The sequence below is a fragment of the Podarcis tiliguerta genome (assembly GCF_965153285.1).
Source record: "Podarcis tiliguerta genome assembly, chromosome: 11".
Taxonomy (NCBI): domain Eukaryota; kingdom Metazoa; phylum Chordata; class Lepidosauria; order Squamata; family Lacertidae; genus Podarcis; species Podarcis tiliguerta.
The window spans coordinates 47124152-47142949 of NC_139544.1; the positions used below are offsets into that span (position 1 = coordinate 47124152).

At 43.4% G+C, this 18798-nt stretch overlaps 1 protein-coding gene across 5 annotated transcripts in view; it reads right to left on the reverse strand.

Annotated features, from left to right (window-relative positions):
- RAI14 (retinoic acid induced 14) overlaps window positions 1-18798 on the reverse strand; it is a 96739-nt gene that overhangs the window by 18024 nt on the left and 59917 nt on the right. For all 5 annotated transcript variants that reach the window (XM_083402746.1, XM_083402743.1, XM_083402747.1 and 2 more), the window contains exons 4-6: window positions 3858-3946; window positions 1900-1964; window positions 553-610 (exon numbers count right to left, since the gene is read on the reverse strand). In XM_083402746.1, the coding sequence (XP_083258872.1) occupies window positions 553-610; window positions 1900-1964; window positions 3858-3946 (212 nt within the window). The remainder of the gene's footprint in view (window positions 1-552; window positions 611-1899; window positions 1965-3857; window positions 3947-18798) is intronic.

Genomic DNA, 18798 nt, shown 5'->3' on the forward strand with positions numbered 1-18798 from the left:
CTTAGGCACTCTAAGTAAGACTGCCCTTGAAGGTCTGACTAGTGAGAATGCAGCTGCAAGAGTATTTCTAGCTGATGTTATACGAGGCCAGCTTTGCAGCGTCTGTACTGGCTACCTATCTATTAACTGGGCTCAATTCAAAGTAATAAGATTAACCTAAAAAAGCCCTGAACAGTTTGGGGCCTAGATACTGGGCAAGATTTAGTGAAGTTGCTGCATGTGCAGAATGAGGTCTGCTTGTCCAATGGGGTGTTTCCTCCTCTCCCCCCACTGAACTTCCTAAATATGCTTGGGGGAAGGGGAACAAGTAGGGTGAGTACAGGGTGGGGAGAAGTCCCATTGCATGAGTGGGGCAGGGGAGGCTGCTTACAATCTCACTGATGACCACAGTTCATCACAGAGAGGCCTGGAGCTCATCACACAGGGACCCTATTTGTGCCGCCCTTGTGGAACTCCCATTGTGAAGGCATGGATTACGTAGGGTGGACCTAACAAGGTCAAGGGGGGGGGGGTGTATGGGGATATGAAAGAGAGAGGGAGTAAAAATATTACCTGCATAGTGTAAAGCTGTCTTCCCAGAGCTATCAGTGCTCTCTGGTGGACATTTAGACTGTAGGATGACAAAAATGAGTCTTTTAGCAAGGCATGGAGCAAAAAGCATTTTGAAGTTGATTGCTATTTGGGGGTAAAATACTTTTGTGGGATACGAAGAAAATTTAGAGAACTACCTAGAGCCTTCTTTAAAGACTGGAGAAAAAGTAAAATGAAGGTTCATGGACCCAGGTTTCATTTGGGGTTGTATCCAACAACGATGTCCTGCTCACACAAACATTTCTCCTTCCCTGCCTCCTCCTCCTCCCGCATATGATTGTGAAAGTTGGGGAATACCCAGAACTGATTTGTGGGTTTTGGAGGAGGAGGAAAGTCTTTGCACGATCACAACAACTGTCTTGGAGACACCCCTTGGTGGGTGCTCAAGGCCACATGATAGCAGTTTGGGGCAGTTTGTCCTTGACTGGTTAAAATAAAAGTACATGCAAAGGGGGAAAAAGGGGATATGAACAATTATATGAAATGTATTCCACCTGTTTTTGCAGTGAAATCAAATGGCCTTCCTTAAACATAATAGTTTGTTAAATTAATCCATATGGATCCCTAAAAGAGGTAAGGGGGGAAATCATTGGAACTATTCCTACAGGTACATTACTAGAGGAATTTTGAGTGGACACACAGATACACCACTCAATTATTCATTTAACAGGCACTACCAAATCCAGCCGTGGACAAATTGGACAAGAAGTATTTTTAGTTGGCAGATTTCAGCGCCTCCCGCAACAAACATGGGTTTTATTTGGGCAACTGCAGCTCTTACATTTGCCAAAGCAATTCTCTCGGATGTTATAGATTAAGTGTATATCATATTTGACCACTAATGACCAGATCATAACAGCAAGAACCATACTCCAGAACTGGTGTCACAACACCACATCACTAGCTTGAAGTGCAGGGGAAAGTGGCTAGAAGGAACATAGCTTGGTGACAAGAACATCTACCTTGCATGCAGAAGATCCCAGGTTCAATCCCAGGCATCTTCCAGGTAGGACTGGGAATTTCCCTTTCCCGAAGCCCTGGATAGCTGTTGCCAGTCCATATAGACAATTCTGAACTAGATGGGCAAAGGTTCTCAGTATACGCCTGTTTATTTGGGCAACACAGGTTAAGAATCCTCTCATACTCCTGGGCACAAAGAAGTCCTTAAATATCAACTGTTCTGTACTCTTATGTGCTATTAAGATGGCTGCTTTAAAAGAGAACTTGGAAGTGTTAAAGTGATAAACTTGCTAGTGTTTATCAGAACTTCAGAAGTGGCAGTGAAGAGAAACAGAAAATATACTTCACCTGAAGGAGCCTCTTGACACAATCAGGGTGGCTGTTCTTGGCTGCAAGGTGCAACGCACTGTGCCCTGCACAAATGGGAAATGATTTCAAATACTCCAAGAATTGTGAAGCACGCTATTATACATGAAGTGATCCTCTGGACTTGGAACACCATGAAACAGGTTCACTGCGAGAGGATGTCCCTCTCCAGACTTGAAGAACCTGCTTTGTTCCCTGTTAAACGTATTGATGCAATACAGAGTGGTCCACAATGGGTATATACTGGTACTCCCCCCTGCTCCCAAGTTAAGTGCAAATCCAGGTAAATATACTTGCCAAAGTAATTTTGCATTTGGATTAGTCAAGGATGGTGAACTGGATCCATAATAATAATTTATTATTTGTACCCCGCCCATCTGGCTGGGTTTCCCCAGCCACTCTGGGCGGCTTCCAACAAAGATGAAAAATACACTAAAATGTCACATATTAAAAACTTCCCTGAACAGGGCTGCCTTCAGATGTCTTCTGAATGTCAGGTAGTTGTTTATCGCTTTGACATCTGATGGGAGGGCGTTCCACAGGGCGGGCGCCACTACTGAGAAGGCCCTCTGCCTGGTTCCCTGTAACTTGGCCTCTCACAGTGAGGGAACCGCGAGAAGGCCCTCAGAGCTGGACCTCAGTGTCTGGGCAGAATGATGGGGATGGAGACGCTCCTTCAGATATACTGGACAGAGGCTGTTTAGGGCTTTAAAGGTCAGCACCAACACTTTGAATTGTGCTCGGAAACGTACTGGGAGCCAATGTAGGTCTTTCAAGACCGGTGTTATATGGTCTCGGCGGCCGCTCCCAGTCACCAATCTAGCTGCCGCATTCTGGATTAGTTGTAGTTTTTGGGTCACCTTCAAAGGTAGCCCCACGTAGAGCGCATTGCAGTAGTCCAAGCGGGAGATAACCAGAGCATGCACCACTCTGGTGAGACAGTCTGCAGGCAGATAGGGTCTCAGCCTACGTACCAGATGGAGCTGGTAAACAGCTGCCCTGGATATAGATTTGACCTGTGCCTCCATGGACAGCTGTGAGTCCAGAATGACTCCCAGGCTGCGCACCTGGTCCTTCAGGGGCACAGTTACCCCATTCAGGACCAGGGAATCCTCCACACCTGCCCGCCTCCTGTCCCCCAGAACTTCTGTACTTCTGTCTTGTCAGGATTCAACCTCAATCTGTTAGCCGCCATCCATCCTCCAACCTCCAGCCAGCAGAGTGGATTGTCCTTGTCAGTCACCTGACATTGCGGCTCTTGTTCCTGCAAACGTTCCCAAGCACAATTCGAAGTCTTGGCGCTGACCTTTAAAGCCCTGAACAGCCTTTGGCCCTGTATACCTGAAGGAGCGCCTGTACCTGCAAATCCCCTTTAGGTGCAGTTATGTCTTTGCCCACAACACCACCTGACATCACATATGTCCCATTTCCCAACAGTTGGCATAAGTCCTTGCCTGTAAATTCTATACATTAAGATGCTCTTCAGAGGTTCCATAGCTGCCTGGATCAAAAAGCCAGCTAGGCTTAGTCTACAGATGCAGACGAAATGATACACTGGGTTCTCAATACATGTGGAGTATTGAACAAACTAAAAGTGCCCGATTCCACAAGGTGTGCGCTGCGCAACTGTGAATCCAGCATAAAAAGACAGAGAAGGGGGGACACAGTACAGAAGTAGGTGGCTCACTTTGCATGAACTATCATCTCAGCTGCAGCGTCCAACATTTCAAATTAAACTGAAGAGGTTGGAGAGATCACAAGATTTGGGGGTACTGCAGACAGCCCTGGGCAAAACGATTCAGCATAAGACATCTGCACATGCTCATTTGTAAGCAGAGCATGAAAAAAAAGCCTATTTACATGCGCCGTGAAAGCTCAAAAACAGCAACAAAAACAAAGGGAAGCAAAGGGGTGGGGAAACTCCCCCAGAGTTTGAGTACCTGTCCCATCTTGCGCTGATACATCCACACCGTGAGTCATCATAATCCTGAGGCATTCTGCCTGCCCTTTGGAGGCAGCCAGGTGGAAGCTGAAAGAGAGAGAGAGAAAGAGATTGCAAGTCATCTGGTTCAATTCCATTATCTCCAGCTCAGTTGGCATTACTCCACTGTAAGCAAAAAGGAACTGGTAGGTTAAATTTCCTGTAGATCGCAGTTAATATGTGCCTTCAGGAGAAATTAATGTCTTTGGAATTTTCTACATTTCTACCCCACCTTTCCTGCTAAGAACTCAAGGCAGCATGCTCACCACTGCTCTGTAAGGTAGGCTGGGTTGAGGGATAGTATGACAGATCCAAGATCACTCAGTGAGCTTCAGAAAAGAGACAGGATTTGACCTTGGCTTCCTCAGAGAGCTACATTGAAAGAACATTCAACACACATTTACTGCATTTATATTACATTCCTCCCCCCCCCCCCCAAGTAGTTCAAGGTGGTGTACATGGCTCTCTCCCTCCTCATTTAATCCTTACAACAAACCTGTGAGATAGGTTAGGCTAAGAGACAGAGACTTGCCCAAAGTCACCCAGTGAGTTTCATGACCAAGTGGCGATTTGAACGCTGATATCCTAGGTCCTAAGGATTGCCACCTTAAGTTCAGTGTCCTGGTGGACTGAACTGTTCTCCATCTAAGAAGTTGTTTGTGGTGGTGGTTTCTTCCTTCTTCTTCTTCTTCTTCTTCTTCTTCCATCACTTGTAGCTGAGTAAAATTGTCTTCCATGAAAATGGTATCAACAGTGAGTCCGTAAGTGACTGTGGAGGTCAATTCTGGATCCTCACGTCCTTCCACAGTGGAGACATAGGTTTCAGGACAGGAGCTGATCACGGTGAGGGTTTGCCAAACATGCCTTCCTCTTAGGACATTTGTCCCTTTCGTCCTGAGTTCGAGCATCTTCAAAGTCCATAACACCTTTGGTAAAGGCTGTTCTCGAATTGGAGCACTCACAGGCCAGTGTTACCCAATTGTCTGTGTTTATACTACATTTTTTAAGATTTGCCTTGAGAGAGCCTTTAAACCTCTTTTGTTGAGCACCAGCATTACACTTTCCATTTTTAAGTTCGGAATAGAGTAGTTGCTTTGGAAGACAATACATGGAAGGCATCTGAACAACACGACCAGTCCAACAAAGTTGATGTTGAAGAATTATTGCTTTGACACTGGTGATCTTTGCATCTTCCAGTATACTGGCATTAGTTCGCCTGTCTTCCCAAGTGATGCGTAAAAATTTTTGGAGACACCGTTGTTGGAATTTTTCAAGGAGTCGGAGATGGCGTTTAGAAGTGATTCATGTTTCACAAGCATACAGTAAGGTTGGTAGTACAATAGCTTTGTAAACAAGCATTTTGGTTTCTCTGTGAATGTCCCAGTCTTCAAACACTCTGCACTTCAATCAGGAGAAAGCTACACTCGCAGAGCTCAGGCAATGCTGGATTTTGGTATCAGTGTTGGCCCTTGTGGAAAGATAACTGCCCAGGCAGGAGAAGTGATCAACTCTTTCCAGCGTTACATCACTGAGTTGGATCTGTGGTGCTGCAGAGGGGTTTTGTGCTTGTAGGTGCAGCACTTTAGGGTTTTTTTTTGGATGTTGAGCGATAGGCCAAGCTTTTCGTAAGCTTCTGTGAAGATATTTAAGATGGTCACCCAAGGCGGTAAGGTCAAAGGGGAGGAGCTAAACACCTAAGTTTATTAACAGTACCATTTACATCCCCCCACCCCAATTTTAGCTGCCTTTGCCACTGCAGCAGATAATGACCAAATCAAGTATTTTAAAATAAACTAAGTCTTTAAAAAGGCAAATCGTTCAAGAAGTTCCGTTAGAGCTCACTGAGAGAACACATTTTTGGACGACAAATCTATTTACAAATAACTAAGAACGAAAACTTGCTTACCAAGGCACCAATGAATTTAACTTTATAAACAGTTTGTTCCCAGGAAATGTTCTCTAAACTATGTATACATGGTTGGACTGGGAAGAGGCAACGTTCTAGCCAACAGTTTGGCTCCTAACTTAGTTAGGAGATAGCATGATGTAAACATTCAAATAAAACTAAATCCATAACACTCAAATAAGTTTACAAAAATAAAGAGATACTTGGGTAGAAACGTGCGAACCACACTTCTGGTGTGTATACATTTTAACAGTATTTGTAATAATTAAAACACTTGGAGGAACGAGTTGGCTAAAGTGATGGTGACCATTGATGACATTGAACTTTGTGGCCATTAAACTTTGTGGCCTTTGCTTGCATAAGAAATCTGTGCCACAATACACTTTACTTGTAACGGTTTGATTTTCGTCTTAGAGACAAACAGAAAAAGTCTTCACTGAGAGCTGAATAAGCACCCAGTCTCTTCTAGGTGGTGTCAAATAAAATGACTTTCTGGGAGAACACATGCTCTTCATCCAGAAGGCAAGACTGGACAGCACAGTTATCCTGCAACACTGCCTACCTATTTCAATAAATAAAAGCAATTAAAACTGAATACATAAAAAGCAGACCCCCCCCCCCTTTGGAATGCGGGAACAACAAAGGATTTGTGCCTTTGACAATATGGGATCATTCAAGAACACAGTATATGCAATTCAAAGCACAAGAAAAGTGCCTGTTCTATTCTGGGAACACATTTAGATATATTTATTTGCAGTGGCGTTGTCTGCAGTACATTCTGAACTCTTTGCACATTGTCTAGAGGCTTGTTTTGAGTGAAAACATCCCTCTCCAATGCAAACTATTTGCACCCCCTTTTTCCTGGGGTGTACGTCCAGTCTCTTTCAAAACAGCATGGCTCCCTTGCCAACAACCCCTTGGTGATTTATGACTTCCCGGTGGACTAAATGCCTTTGCCCAAACAAACAAAATTGTTGAAATAAGGATGAAATTATATTAGGGCCTCTCTGGCAGTGGCGACAAACGTAAAGAAACCAGAGGCTCCGAACGTGGATTTCTTTAGGCTGCCTATCATTGCTTTTAACCACAACTAGGCATCTATCAAGGGATACTCCATTCCTCAGCTGCTGTGGAGGAGAGGCTGTGATTTCTATGCCCATGGGATTTCGAGTTGAGGAAAAGAACACAATCCTTCCACTTCCTTCCTTGTTCCAAACTCAAGGACTCCCTTCGTTCCTCCAGTTCCCACTTCAACAAAGCCAAACACATTCCAGCTGCAAAGTGAAAGAACCTTGCCTCAGCCACTTTCAGCAGATGTGATTAAATTTGAAGCCATCTCTTAGGACCAGTTTGCGCATGGATGCTCACCGTTCACTGACCACAGCAACAAACCTTGGCTCGCAGATGTGCTATGAGTCATCGTAGCTTCCCCACCAGGGAAAGAACTTCAGTTTGGACTCAATACCTTTTCACGGGACACCGTTCGCATGTTAGCGTGAGGGCCTTCAAGTGATGAGCATGCGTGGATACAGAAGTACTCAGAAGCTTGAGGGGGCATTATGTATCTGGCCGCAGCACAAGACTTTTGGAAATGGGCACATAAGGAGACAGGAAGAAAACTTTTTATACTTCTACGATACGATAATCTACGATAATCTTTATTGGCATTGTCCCATACAGAACAACGAAATTGGAAAATCTACGTAAGACATTCAAAACCCAACAAGCCTGCTATCCCAACCTGGTTAGCCCCCTAAAAACTCTGATACCCTATTTTTAAATACAATATACTCCCATACAGACTCCTTACAATGCATTTAAAACCAAAATCGCATTGGGTAGAAACTGTTTCTCAGGTGGCTAGTCCTAGTCTTTATAACCCTGTACCTTCTTCCAGAAGGCAAAAGCTGAAAGAAATCATTTCTGGGGTGCGCACTATTCTGCACTATTTCTGCAGCTTTCTTATGACACCTGGAAGCATAGATTTGATCCAAGGTGGGAAGAGTGCACCCAATTATTCTCTCTGCAGTCTTTACAACCCTGGACAGCATTGTTTTTCCCCTGTGCAGGGTGACTGGCAGACAAGATGCAAGTAAGGAATCTTGGGAAGGGGGCAGAGATAAGCCTAGAGATAAGCATACACCCCTTGCTAATAAAAGCAGTAATAGAAGTGGCTACAAATTCGTGGAGGATAAGGGCTGCTGATGGCTACTAATCCTAGTGGCTGTGTTCCATCTCCAATGTCAGGCAGTATACTGTTGAATACCAGTTGATGGGAGCCAGAGGAAGGGAGAATGCTCTGAGGAGCACATAGTGTAGGAAGTATCCTTCCAGTGCACCATAATGGGAAGACTCATTGCAAACAAACAAGGGAGGAATGGTTATTAAAACGACAAGACTTAGCTGAGATGGCAAAACTGACATGTTCAATCAAGTCACTGTCAACATTTACTAGATTGGAAACCTCTCAGACTTTTTGTGTTGAAAAGAAAAAGAAATGGTATTTCGGTTTGAAGGTTGACGATAACGTTGGTTATCTATAGAAAGTGGTCGTCCTGGGTGTTTTACTGGAGTGGATGAGTTGAATAATGCTGACTGACAAAGAATCGAAAGTTCTTTAGTTTCTTAACTTTTTTTTCTTTCTCTCTCTTTAATCTTTCTTCTAGCTCTATTTCTCTTTCTTCCTCCCTTCTTTTTCCTTTCTTTTTTGATGGATCTATGTTTTTATTTTATCTAGATTAATATTTCAGTCTGAACAAAAAAAGATACTTTCTTTTGAAAATCTAATAAAATTTATCTCCCCCCCCCAAAAAAAAAATAGAGAGAAAGTGGCCTTAAAGTGAGTCAGATCAATGGTCCATTTTGTTTAGTGTTGTCTATGTTGCCTAGGAAAGATAGAAATTGGGCTTCAAACTCAAATCTTTGTTTCTGATCCTCTTTTGCTTCTCTGCACCATAGTTAAGAGAAGGGATGCGGGTGGCGCTGTGGGTTAAACCACAGAGCCTAGGGCTTGCCAATCAGAAGATCGGCGGTTCGAATCCCCACGACGGGGTGAGCTTCCATTGCTCGGTCCCTGCTCCTGCCAACCTAGCAGTTCGAAAGCACATCAAAGTGCAAGTAGATAAATAGGTACCACTCTGGCGGGAAGGTAAATGGTGTTTCCGTGCACTGCTCTGGTTTGCCAGAAGCAGCTTAGTCATGCTGGCCACATGACCCGGAAGCTGTACGCCGGCTCCCTCGGCCAATAAAACGAGATGAGCGCCGCAACCCCAGTTGGTCATGACTGGACCTAATGGTCAGGGGTCCCTTTACCTTTACCTACCATAGTTATGACTAACCACAGTAGCAGGTTTAGAAGTAACAAGGCATGATTTGTATAAAATCGAATCAGAATCTTCCAGTTTCCTTCCCATGGCCATGCTGCCATTTGTTCATGTAAAGCTAAACCGTAGTTTAGCATTACATTTGAACCAAGTCAGTTTGTGGAACTAAGTACAGTACTGATGGAGACCATTCTTCTTTGCTAAGAACTCATCTGGCTAAAGTGCAACTTTTTTTTTAACGTAACATTGGGGAAGTAACACCTTATGTCCATGCAGCTGAACAAATTTTCGCACCATTTTAAGGGTTTCTCATTCCCAGCTCCATTTAGCCTCCTGAATTCTGCTGTGAAGCTGATGGAAAAATAGGCCTAGTGAATTTTTAAATGTTTAAAAACGCCCAGAGCTCAAGCACTCCTTGAGTAGCTTGCTCCTAGCCAAAGCCTCTCTCAAGAAGCTGGAATGAAACATCAGCACCAACATGCAGTAGTTTTGTTACTTTGATCTACAAAGAGAACTGAAATAAACCACTTCAGCTAATCATGGAAGTTACTCGTTTTTTTACTCAACTACCTCTGCAAGAACTGGATGCATGTGCTGACACACCACATCAAATAGAAACAGGCACCATTAATAAAAAAGAGAAATTATGCCCCCCCACTCCAGTCATTTAAGAGGCTCCAGATAGAGTTAAAGGGTGTAACTCATTTTTCTATACTTCGTTTAAAAAATACAGGGGGCGAATTTTAGATTATGTAGCAGACATTAAGCAGAGTTAGAACTTCATTATCTTATTTTTAAAACAACAACAACCCTGAAACCAACAGACATTAAAATCAAGTGTGGTCTAGCACATGTAAGTGTTTGTGTGTCAACCCTTCCCTCAACCATTGCAGTCCAGAAACAAACAAACACACACACACACACACACACACACACACACACACACAGCAATGGGTAAAATGGTTCCTTTGGAGCCAATGGGAGGTTTTGTTCCTCTTGCTCTTTGCAGTGTGGATGTGTGTGTGTGTGTGTGTGTGTGTGTGTGATATATTAAAGATAGTGACGGGGAGGGTCGGGTCAACGCTCCCCTCCATACAAACTGTGATCCCTATCCAGACTGCTCCCCAAATGCACTTCAATGCCTAGTTTTAGAAATTGTGGCAAGCCACACATTTTGCTTGGCCCTTAAACAATTCCTTGAGTCCCACTCCCTCTACAGAACCCCCTGAGAGGAATGAACGAGTGAGGCAAAGGACGAAAGTATTCTTTTGCACCTGCAGTCCCCAAACTGAGCTGGAATAATCTCCCCCAAAATTTCTCACAGCCAGCGGAGGAGGATTTAGGAACGTTTCAGGCATTAATCTGTCCACAGGGGTGGAGAAGTATTTGAGATTCCTAGAAGCCAGTACAGTATCCCCTTTAAAGGTCCCCATCCTTTTTATAGCCCTGAAATGTAAACTCTATGGCAAGCACAGGACTTCAAGCTGATTTCTGGTAGACAATCCTGCAAAGTCAGCAGATTGCAGTGTTTGGTTTCAGTAGCTGGGCCTCACCCTAGATGGGAATGGAGCATCCAGCTTCTTCATTTGCAGCCCCCAGTTAGAGAGAGAGAGAGAGAGAGAGAGAGAGAGAGAGAGAGAGAGAGATTCCTTCTTCCCATTCTGTTGCTTCCCTCCCCCTGACCCCAGGTAGACTTTGGACACTGGTTCTCCCTGTCATGACAATGGAATTGGTTCAGCAGTCACTCTCAATGGTTTCCAACTTGGATCTAGACCTGTACTGCCCAAAACCTCCAGAAGATGGAGTTGGTGAATGGGTAGGAAAATAGCTTTAAAAGCCAGGCCACCAAGTAAATTTTGAGGGCTATGTTTTGACTTGAGCGAGGGCTTAAAATGGCCTGCCATGCTGGCTCTTCCCACCTTCTCCCTTGGGAGCCAAGACTTGGGCAGAGGGCTCTTTACGCCTCTCCATGGTGCATTGAACAGCAACCAAAGTTTGGGCAGGAGGGCTGGTAGTATGACATATTCTGCTGATGCTTGAATGTGGTACAGCCCTGCATTGCTCCTGCAATGCAATCGTCCTGGTGTCATTGCTGCAGAAACTCAGATAAATAAGCAAGGCGCTAAATGGCTCCTTATACCAAACTTACAGTGGCCAAAATGAAATATCTAGTTGCCATTTGGGGGGGTCAAGATGGCTCTAAATTTCTCAAATGATGGGCTGACCGATAGCATGTGGCCAATGGCCACTTTTAAAAATTGCTAATTAAAAAAAAAAAAATTGAATATTTTAATGTCTAAACTGCCGTGTGTGTGTGTATCTACAAATTCTCTTAAGAGAAATAAAGTATTTTAACATATTTTCACAGATTGTCAGGAATACCTATTTGTTAGCCACATCTTCCTACACAATCCTTGGTTTATTAAAGAGGCATGATTTAACTACTTTTTTACTTTCCCACTATTCTGGAGATGAACAAAAAAGGGATGAAGTAAAAAACCAATTGACTTTGTGCTTAAGGAAACGATCATACAGTCAAGGTTTTTTGGTTTTTTTTAAACAAAACACGTATACATTATGATGAAATTGGGGCATGAACTACTTTCTGGACCTGTCTTGCCTTAGGTAAAGAAACCTGACCTTATCTTTAACAATTTTAACTAGCAAGAGATCAGCTTGTTGAGTGGTTTTTTTTTAAACCAAGAACATGCTTTATCAGAAAGGGCAACTCTGTTGTCACGCTCATTCCAACTTAAAAGCTGTTCATCAAATGATCCAAGCTTGTAACAAAAAGGAGGAGTAGAATAATGCTACAGGACGAAACAAAAACCCCACACCCTTTTAGGGAGTTTCAGAGTTTTAATCAGATTAAGTTATAAATACAATTGTCAGTCGTCAAAACAGCAATTATAACATTTCTTGAATTTAGTTTGAAATCTTTGGCAGAGACCCACAAAGGCTAGGCATAAAACACCTTTTTTTGAGCCTATCTGTTCCTCGATGCCTCATAGGGGTGTATGCAACAAAGTCATCTAGTTTGTGCAACAACCTCTGCTTCAACTCCATCTCCATCCACCCGTCACACTCTAAATCTGTCCTGGGACCCCCTCCAACCCTTTAAAGCAAATTTGAGGGAGATGCAGGGGCCTGCAAAGATGACTGACAGGCCGAAGACACCCAGTAAGTTTCATGACAGAGTTTCATTAATGGGTAGCAGCCTGCTTCAACTTCAGCTCTCTTTTGCAGCGTTGTAAATAGAAATGATTCTGCAGTTGAAAGCAAGAGGCATCTGTTGAATCTTCTTAGGTTTTCCTATTTACCAGTGCATGGAATTTAAGAGTGCAAGAGGATCCTGTGAGAGCAGGCCAATGGTTCATGTGGTCAAGCATCTTGGCCTCACTGTGGCCAAACAGACACTGATAGCAGGACCTGAGTGCAACTTGAGATTCCCATCAACTGGCATACGACAATTTACTCATTAGTAGTGAATGTTCCTTATTGTTTCTTCATATATTTTGGTTCAGCAACATCCGTCTATGCTGCACTGAGACCAGAGAACACCAGAATATAATAGCAAGCCCAACACTATTCAGAAGCCTCAACCAAGTAGAACTTTTTCTCTAATAGCTAATCTAGGCGGCCGTTACAGAATACTGTATTTTTCGCTCTATAAAACGCACCAGACCACAAGACGCACCTAGTTTTTGGAGGAGGAAAACAAGAAAAAAAAATCTGAATCTCAGAAGCCAGAACAGCAAGAGGGATCGCTGCACAGTGAAAGCAGCAATCCCTCTTGCTGTTCTGGCTTCTGGTATAGCTGTGCAGCCTGCATTTGCTCCATAAGACGCACACACATTTCCCCTTACTTTTTAGGAGGGGGAAAAGTGAGTCTTATAGAGCAAAAAATACGGTAGTTATTTACACAACCAATTGAAGCAGGTAGTTTATATCCAAGTTCAGAATAAAAGCCACAAGTTTTGTATTACTTATTCATACTGTTATTCAGTTTATATCATACCCTTTTCTTGAAATAGCAAACAGATCAAATAGTATTATTATTTTGCAAAAAAATAAATAGTTAAAGACATTCTCGGAACCAACAATTTCAGGGTCGCCAGGAATAGTATCTTTTGGCCATCGGAACCCTGGGTAAACAAAATGTTTTAGAATTCCTCCTGAAAGTCCACTGAGGGAGACTGATGCATCTCACCAGAGAGGGCGTTCCCACTGAGAAGGCCCGGTCACGAGTCACACCAACCAGGCCAGGGTTGAAGTTGGTTAACCTTGAAAAATTGTAAGGAGGGTCCCTTGGTGTAGAAGATCAGACTTTTTTTAAAAAGAACACACTTCGCCACAAGCTGCACTCCCCTGGGGCACATCTCTACACACTCCAGCTTGACACAGCACAACTGGAGTAGGAGGAAATGAGCCTAAGCAGGAAAGCAGTTGCAGCGACAATGAGTGAGGTGTCAGTGGGAAGCTTCGCCTAACAAATTCCTATTCTTGAAGGTTAAAAATCCCCCCAGGACTGGGTCTGAATGCTATAACAAAGTCTGTCTCCCTCTCGCCCCTCAAAAGCAGCTTCTCAGTCACTGAAAGGCTCCAGAGATTAGCAACACGACCAAGAACCTAAGAAGAGCTCTGTCCTAAGAAGAGGCCAAAGGAGCATCTAATCCAGCAAACTGGCCAGCCAAATGATTATGGGAAGCTGGGAAGAAGCACCCTCTCCTCTTGCATTCCACAGCACAAATTCGGAGCCACATTGCTTCCTATGCTGGAGGGTAATACAGAGTCATCACTTGCTGCAGCATCTTTGGAGAAAGCAGTGAGACAGAATCCATGCGAACACAGCAACAGAAATGCAGGGAGGGTGTCAAGGGCAGAAGGAAAGGGTTGTGCTTCCCAAACAACTGTGGCCCAGATTAAAATGGGGGGGGGGATGGGGAATGACTGCTATTATTCATTGTTTAAAATGCAGCAGTCAGTGGCATATCGAGCAGCTCTCCGGACAGGAGTTTATACAAGTTTATACAACCTTCCCGGAAGTGTTGTGGTTTGAACCCAGGACCTTCCTGCAAAGCAAGGGCATGTGCTGCATCACAGGACTATGGCTCCTCTGCCAAACTATCCAAACATCCAAGCTGCTCCAAGAGCCTTTTTGGCTGATGAGCAGGGTAAAAAGGTAAAGTGACCCCTAACCATTAGGTCCAGTTGTGACCGAGTCTGGGGTTGCGGCGCTCATCTCGCTCTATAGGCCAAGGGAACTGGCGTTTGTCCACATACAGCTTCCGGGTCCTGTGGCCAGCATGACTAAGCCACTTCTGGCAAACCAGAGCAGCGCACGGAAACGCCGTTTACCTTCCCGCCGGAGTGGTACCCATTTATCTACTTGCACTTTTGACATGCTTTCGAACTGCTAGGTTGGCAGGAGCAGGGACTGAGCAACGGGAGCTCACTCCATTGCGGGGATTTGAACCACCAACCTTCTGAGCAGCACGTCCTAGGCTCTGTGGTTTAACCCACAGCACCACCCGCGTCCCTGATGAGCAGGGTACAAATGCTCTAAATATCTTGCTCCCTCTTATTCCTGTGTCCGAATGCACCCACACAATTTTAAGCCTGTAAACCAAAGTTTTACCCACCTCCTACAAAATTACCTTAGCTAACCTTCCCAGGTAGTTTCAACTATGTCATCAATCATTGAGAGCAACTTCTGCCAGTATCATGAATTCACTGCAATTATCATGCTTTTCCAAGGTGTATCTTGTCCTAACCTCAGCTGAACCACCACCACCTCCCCTTCTGGTGGTAGGAGGATCATCTGATGCGTATAAAGACAAATGTCCTCAGGCATATTTCTGCGCTTCTTTGAAAAAAACCAAGGAAGTAAGTCACAACAAATGTTTAAATACTTTTGCGAAAAGCCACTGAAGTCTTTCTAGTCTATGCACAGAGATCAGCTACATCATTTAGTTGCTGCTTGCTTGGCATTCGTGAAAATTGCTTGGCATTCGTAAAAACCCCAAACGCCCAGAATCATACCTTTATTATTGATTTAAAGGAATTTCCGTTACTACACCTTTATCCAAAATAGTGCATATAAACATTTTTAAATTGTATAACCCACAAAACAACATTAAAAGCAACATAAATCATTAAGCAAAAAAGATAACCCAGCTGAATGGAAGGGGAAAAAACCACTCAACCACCCGTTTCAGCTATCTAGGCAAATAAAGACTTTTTAAACTTGGTGCCAGGAGGAATACAGCAAAGATGCCTGGCATATCTCTTTTCAGAGAGCATCCCAGAGGTGGGGAGAGAGGGCTACCACAGAGCAGGCCCTCCCTTTTGTATAAGCATAACGTATTTCCTCCATGAACCAGAGCAGGAAAGGATTCAGCCTACAGGAATGGCAACATTTGTGTGGAATCTGACGACGAAAAAGCAGAAACACTTCCACACTAGTAGCTAAAATATGTGAGCAAATGTAATGTAGTAGTTAGAGTGTTGGACTAGGATCTGGAAGACCATGGTTCAAATCCCCACTCAGGCATGAAACCCACTGGATGACTCTCTCACACTGTTATTGTGAGGATAAAACAGGAGAAACACATTGAGCTTCTTGGAGGAAAGCAGAGGGGAAAAATAAAATATGTGAACTGGGCCAGAGAGCCTGCCAGCCTGCCTATGTTTTATTAGTAGTTCTTATCTCAGATGATCCAAGTAAGCTCAGAACTGAGTATATATGTGGTGTTTTCCCCTCCTAAACGGAGAATATTCTTATATTAAAGGAAAAAACAATATTCACAAGTAATAGCAGTTCCTACTTCTCTCAATATCCCACCTATTCTACCAGGTTTGGACTATGATGGTAACAAGCCAGATAGAGCAAAGTTAGCATGAGTGCAGTGCAAAGGATAAACTCCTGCTTTAGCATCAGGGAAGGCTCTTGGAAACAGGGGCAATGTTGTTATGTTTCAGTCGCCAGTTCCATTACAATAAAAATACAAAAAATCCATCCCACTGGGAGAATTAGTTGCATAACAGACTTTGTCACTGTATTTTGGTCTTTGTGTCACCTCCAGACTAATTATGTAAACACACACACCAGGAAGCGAGTCGGTTAAGGGATCGATAAATCATTCATCCATGGCTACATCGTAAAATGAGGCTGCACAGATCTAAGGCTGGGAATATCAGCTAAGGCATCTGTAAGGGCAACTATGCAGCAGAAATGAACTTTGCTCTTAGACCTCTTTTATAGCTCTGTGAGACAGATCATTATCAGGGGCCCCTACCTGTCAATCACCTGATATCAGAATGATGGCGGGTGCAAGGTGCTTTGAAGTCCCATAGCCAGGTCCTCAAAGCACCTTGCGATCCTAAACCAAGTTTCTTCCCTTTGTTTTAGCAGGAGATTCTGATGCAAACCCAGGTAACCACTGTTTCCTGGTAAAAACTGATCATGCAATGCATCATTTTCCAGCTGAGGAAGTCTGAAGAAACACGCTCTCTTGGGATTTACAGAGGCTGAAGAATCTAATCTCAGTAAAGAAGTGTGTGCATGCAGCCAAAATACACTTAAATTTCATGTGCTTGAGTGATTTTGGGAACCCAACCGACTGTATACAATATTAGTCCTGCTCACAGTTAAATGAATAGATGCAGATAACTTAGGTCCATTGATTTCAATAGGTCTTCTCTGAGTAAAACGTAGTTGGCTACGGCCCACTCAAATTCTTTCCCCCCCAAAAGGGATACAGATCCTTTTAATGCCATATTTAAGATGCTACGGAAGAGGATTCCGTTCAGGTCACTTGCAGACAACACCATCATTCCATTTCTTCATACAGCGTGGTGTAGTGGTTAAGAGCGGTGGACTTGTAATCTGGTGAACTGGGTTCGATTCCCCGCTCCTCCACATGCAGCTGCTGGGTGACCTTGGGCTAGTCATACTTCTCTGAAGTCTCTCAGCCTCACTCACCTCATAGAGTATTTGTTGTGGGGAAGGAAGGGAAAGGAGAGTGTTAGCCGCTTTGAGACTCCTTAAGGGGAGTGAAAGGTGGGGTATCAAGTCCAAACTCTTCATCCAAACAGAAAACGCTGCAGAACAGAACTAGCAGAGCAAGCAAGAAGCCAAGCATGTGGCTCCATAAACAAAGCCTGGAGGGCTGTGCTTTTCAGCTTCATAGTGTGCAAGAAGCTGCCCAGGAGTCACTCACTCTCCCTATGAATGGCTCTTCCTCTCTCCCAATCTGCCCACATTTTAAAAGCCTTTTGTTTTTTCAAGGGATTTGAACCATTAAGCTATTTCTCAACTGTCCAGAAAATTGATTCTCTCTGTGGCTGTAAAAGATTAATGCCAAAAATCTTGTGCTTCTATTTAAAGAAAAAGAAAAAGGCATGGCAAACTCTGCATGAGACATCAGAACTCGAACTGGAACAGAAAACATATACAAATACATTTGAGGTTTCTGGTGTGGGACCCACGGCCCTCCAGATCGTCTTTGACTACAAGTGAGATCGTCCCTAACCACTGGCCATACTGGCTGAGGTTGATGGAGTCCAAACACACACACACACACACACACGGAAGACCACGGGTTCTTCCCTGTCCCTGTCTTGTGTAGTAATATTTTTTAGAAAGGTGCCTATCCTTTACTGCATTATTCCACACAAATATATTACAGGGTTTTTCGAGACGGTGAAATCCGCAATGATTAAATGGGCACAAGATGTTGGTCACAATATAATGCTGGCTGACTGGGAACGGTTATGGACCACTGGTATGAAATTTACGGCATGTAATGCCTTAAGAGAGAATATTATGAAAATGATATACAGATGGTACATGACCCCAGTCAGGTTGGCAAAAATCTATCATTTGCCCGATAATAAATGTTGGAAATGTAAAGAAGCTGAAGGAACTTTCTTCCACCTTTGGTGGCCATGCCCAAGGATTAAGACCTTCTGGGAGATGATCTATAATGAAATGAAAAAAGTGTTTAAATACACCTTCCCGAAGAAACCAGAGGCTTTTCTCCTGGGCATGGTCGGCCAACAGGTGCAAAAGAAGGATAGGACTTTTATGTACGCTACAACAGCAGCAAGAGTACTCATTGCACAGCATTGGAAGACACAAGAGTTACCTACTCTGGAAGAATGGCAGATGAAAGTGATGGACTATATGGAATTGGCTGAAATGTCTGGCAGAATCAGAGACCAGGGAGAAGAGACGGTGGAAGAAGATTGGAAGAAATTTAAAGACTATCTGCAGAAATATTATAAGATTAATGAATGTTAGAATGACATCAGATTAAATGTAAAAGGTTATTAGTAAAAAGTTGTAAATTTAAAAGACTCAATATTTTAAGATATCAAGGAGATTAAGCTATATTAAGATACTAAAACTAAGAGAAGGATCAATGAAGGCAGAGGGAAGGGATTTGCTGATTAAATTTAAGATTTGGAATACAGGGAAGGGAGGTGTGGGGAAGTCGGTGAAACAAGTGAATGCAAGAAATACTATGAAAATAGAATTCTTTTTATTGCTGTTTTATTGTTTTTTTTCCCTCTCTCTTGGATGTTTTGTGTTTTTGTATTTTTGTGTTTTTCTGTTTTTACTGTTGTTTCTTTTTTTGTTTAATTTTTTGTGTAAAACTTAATAAAAT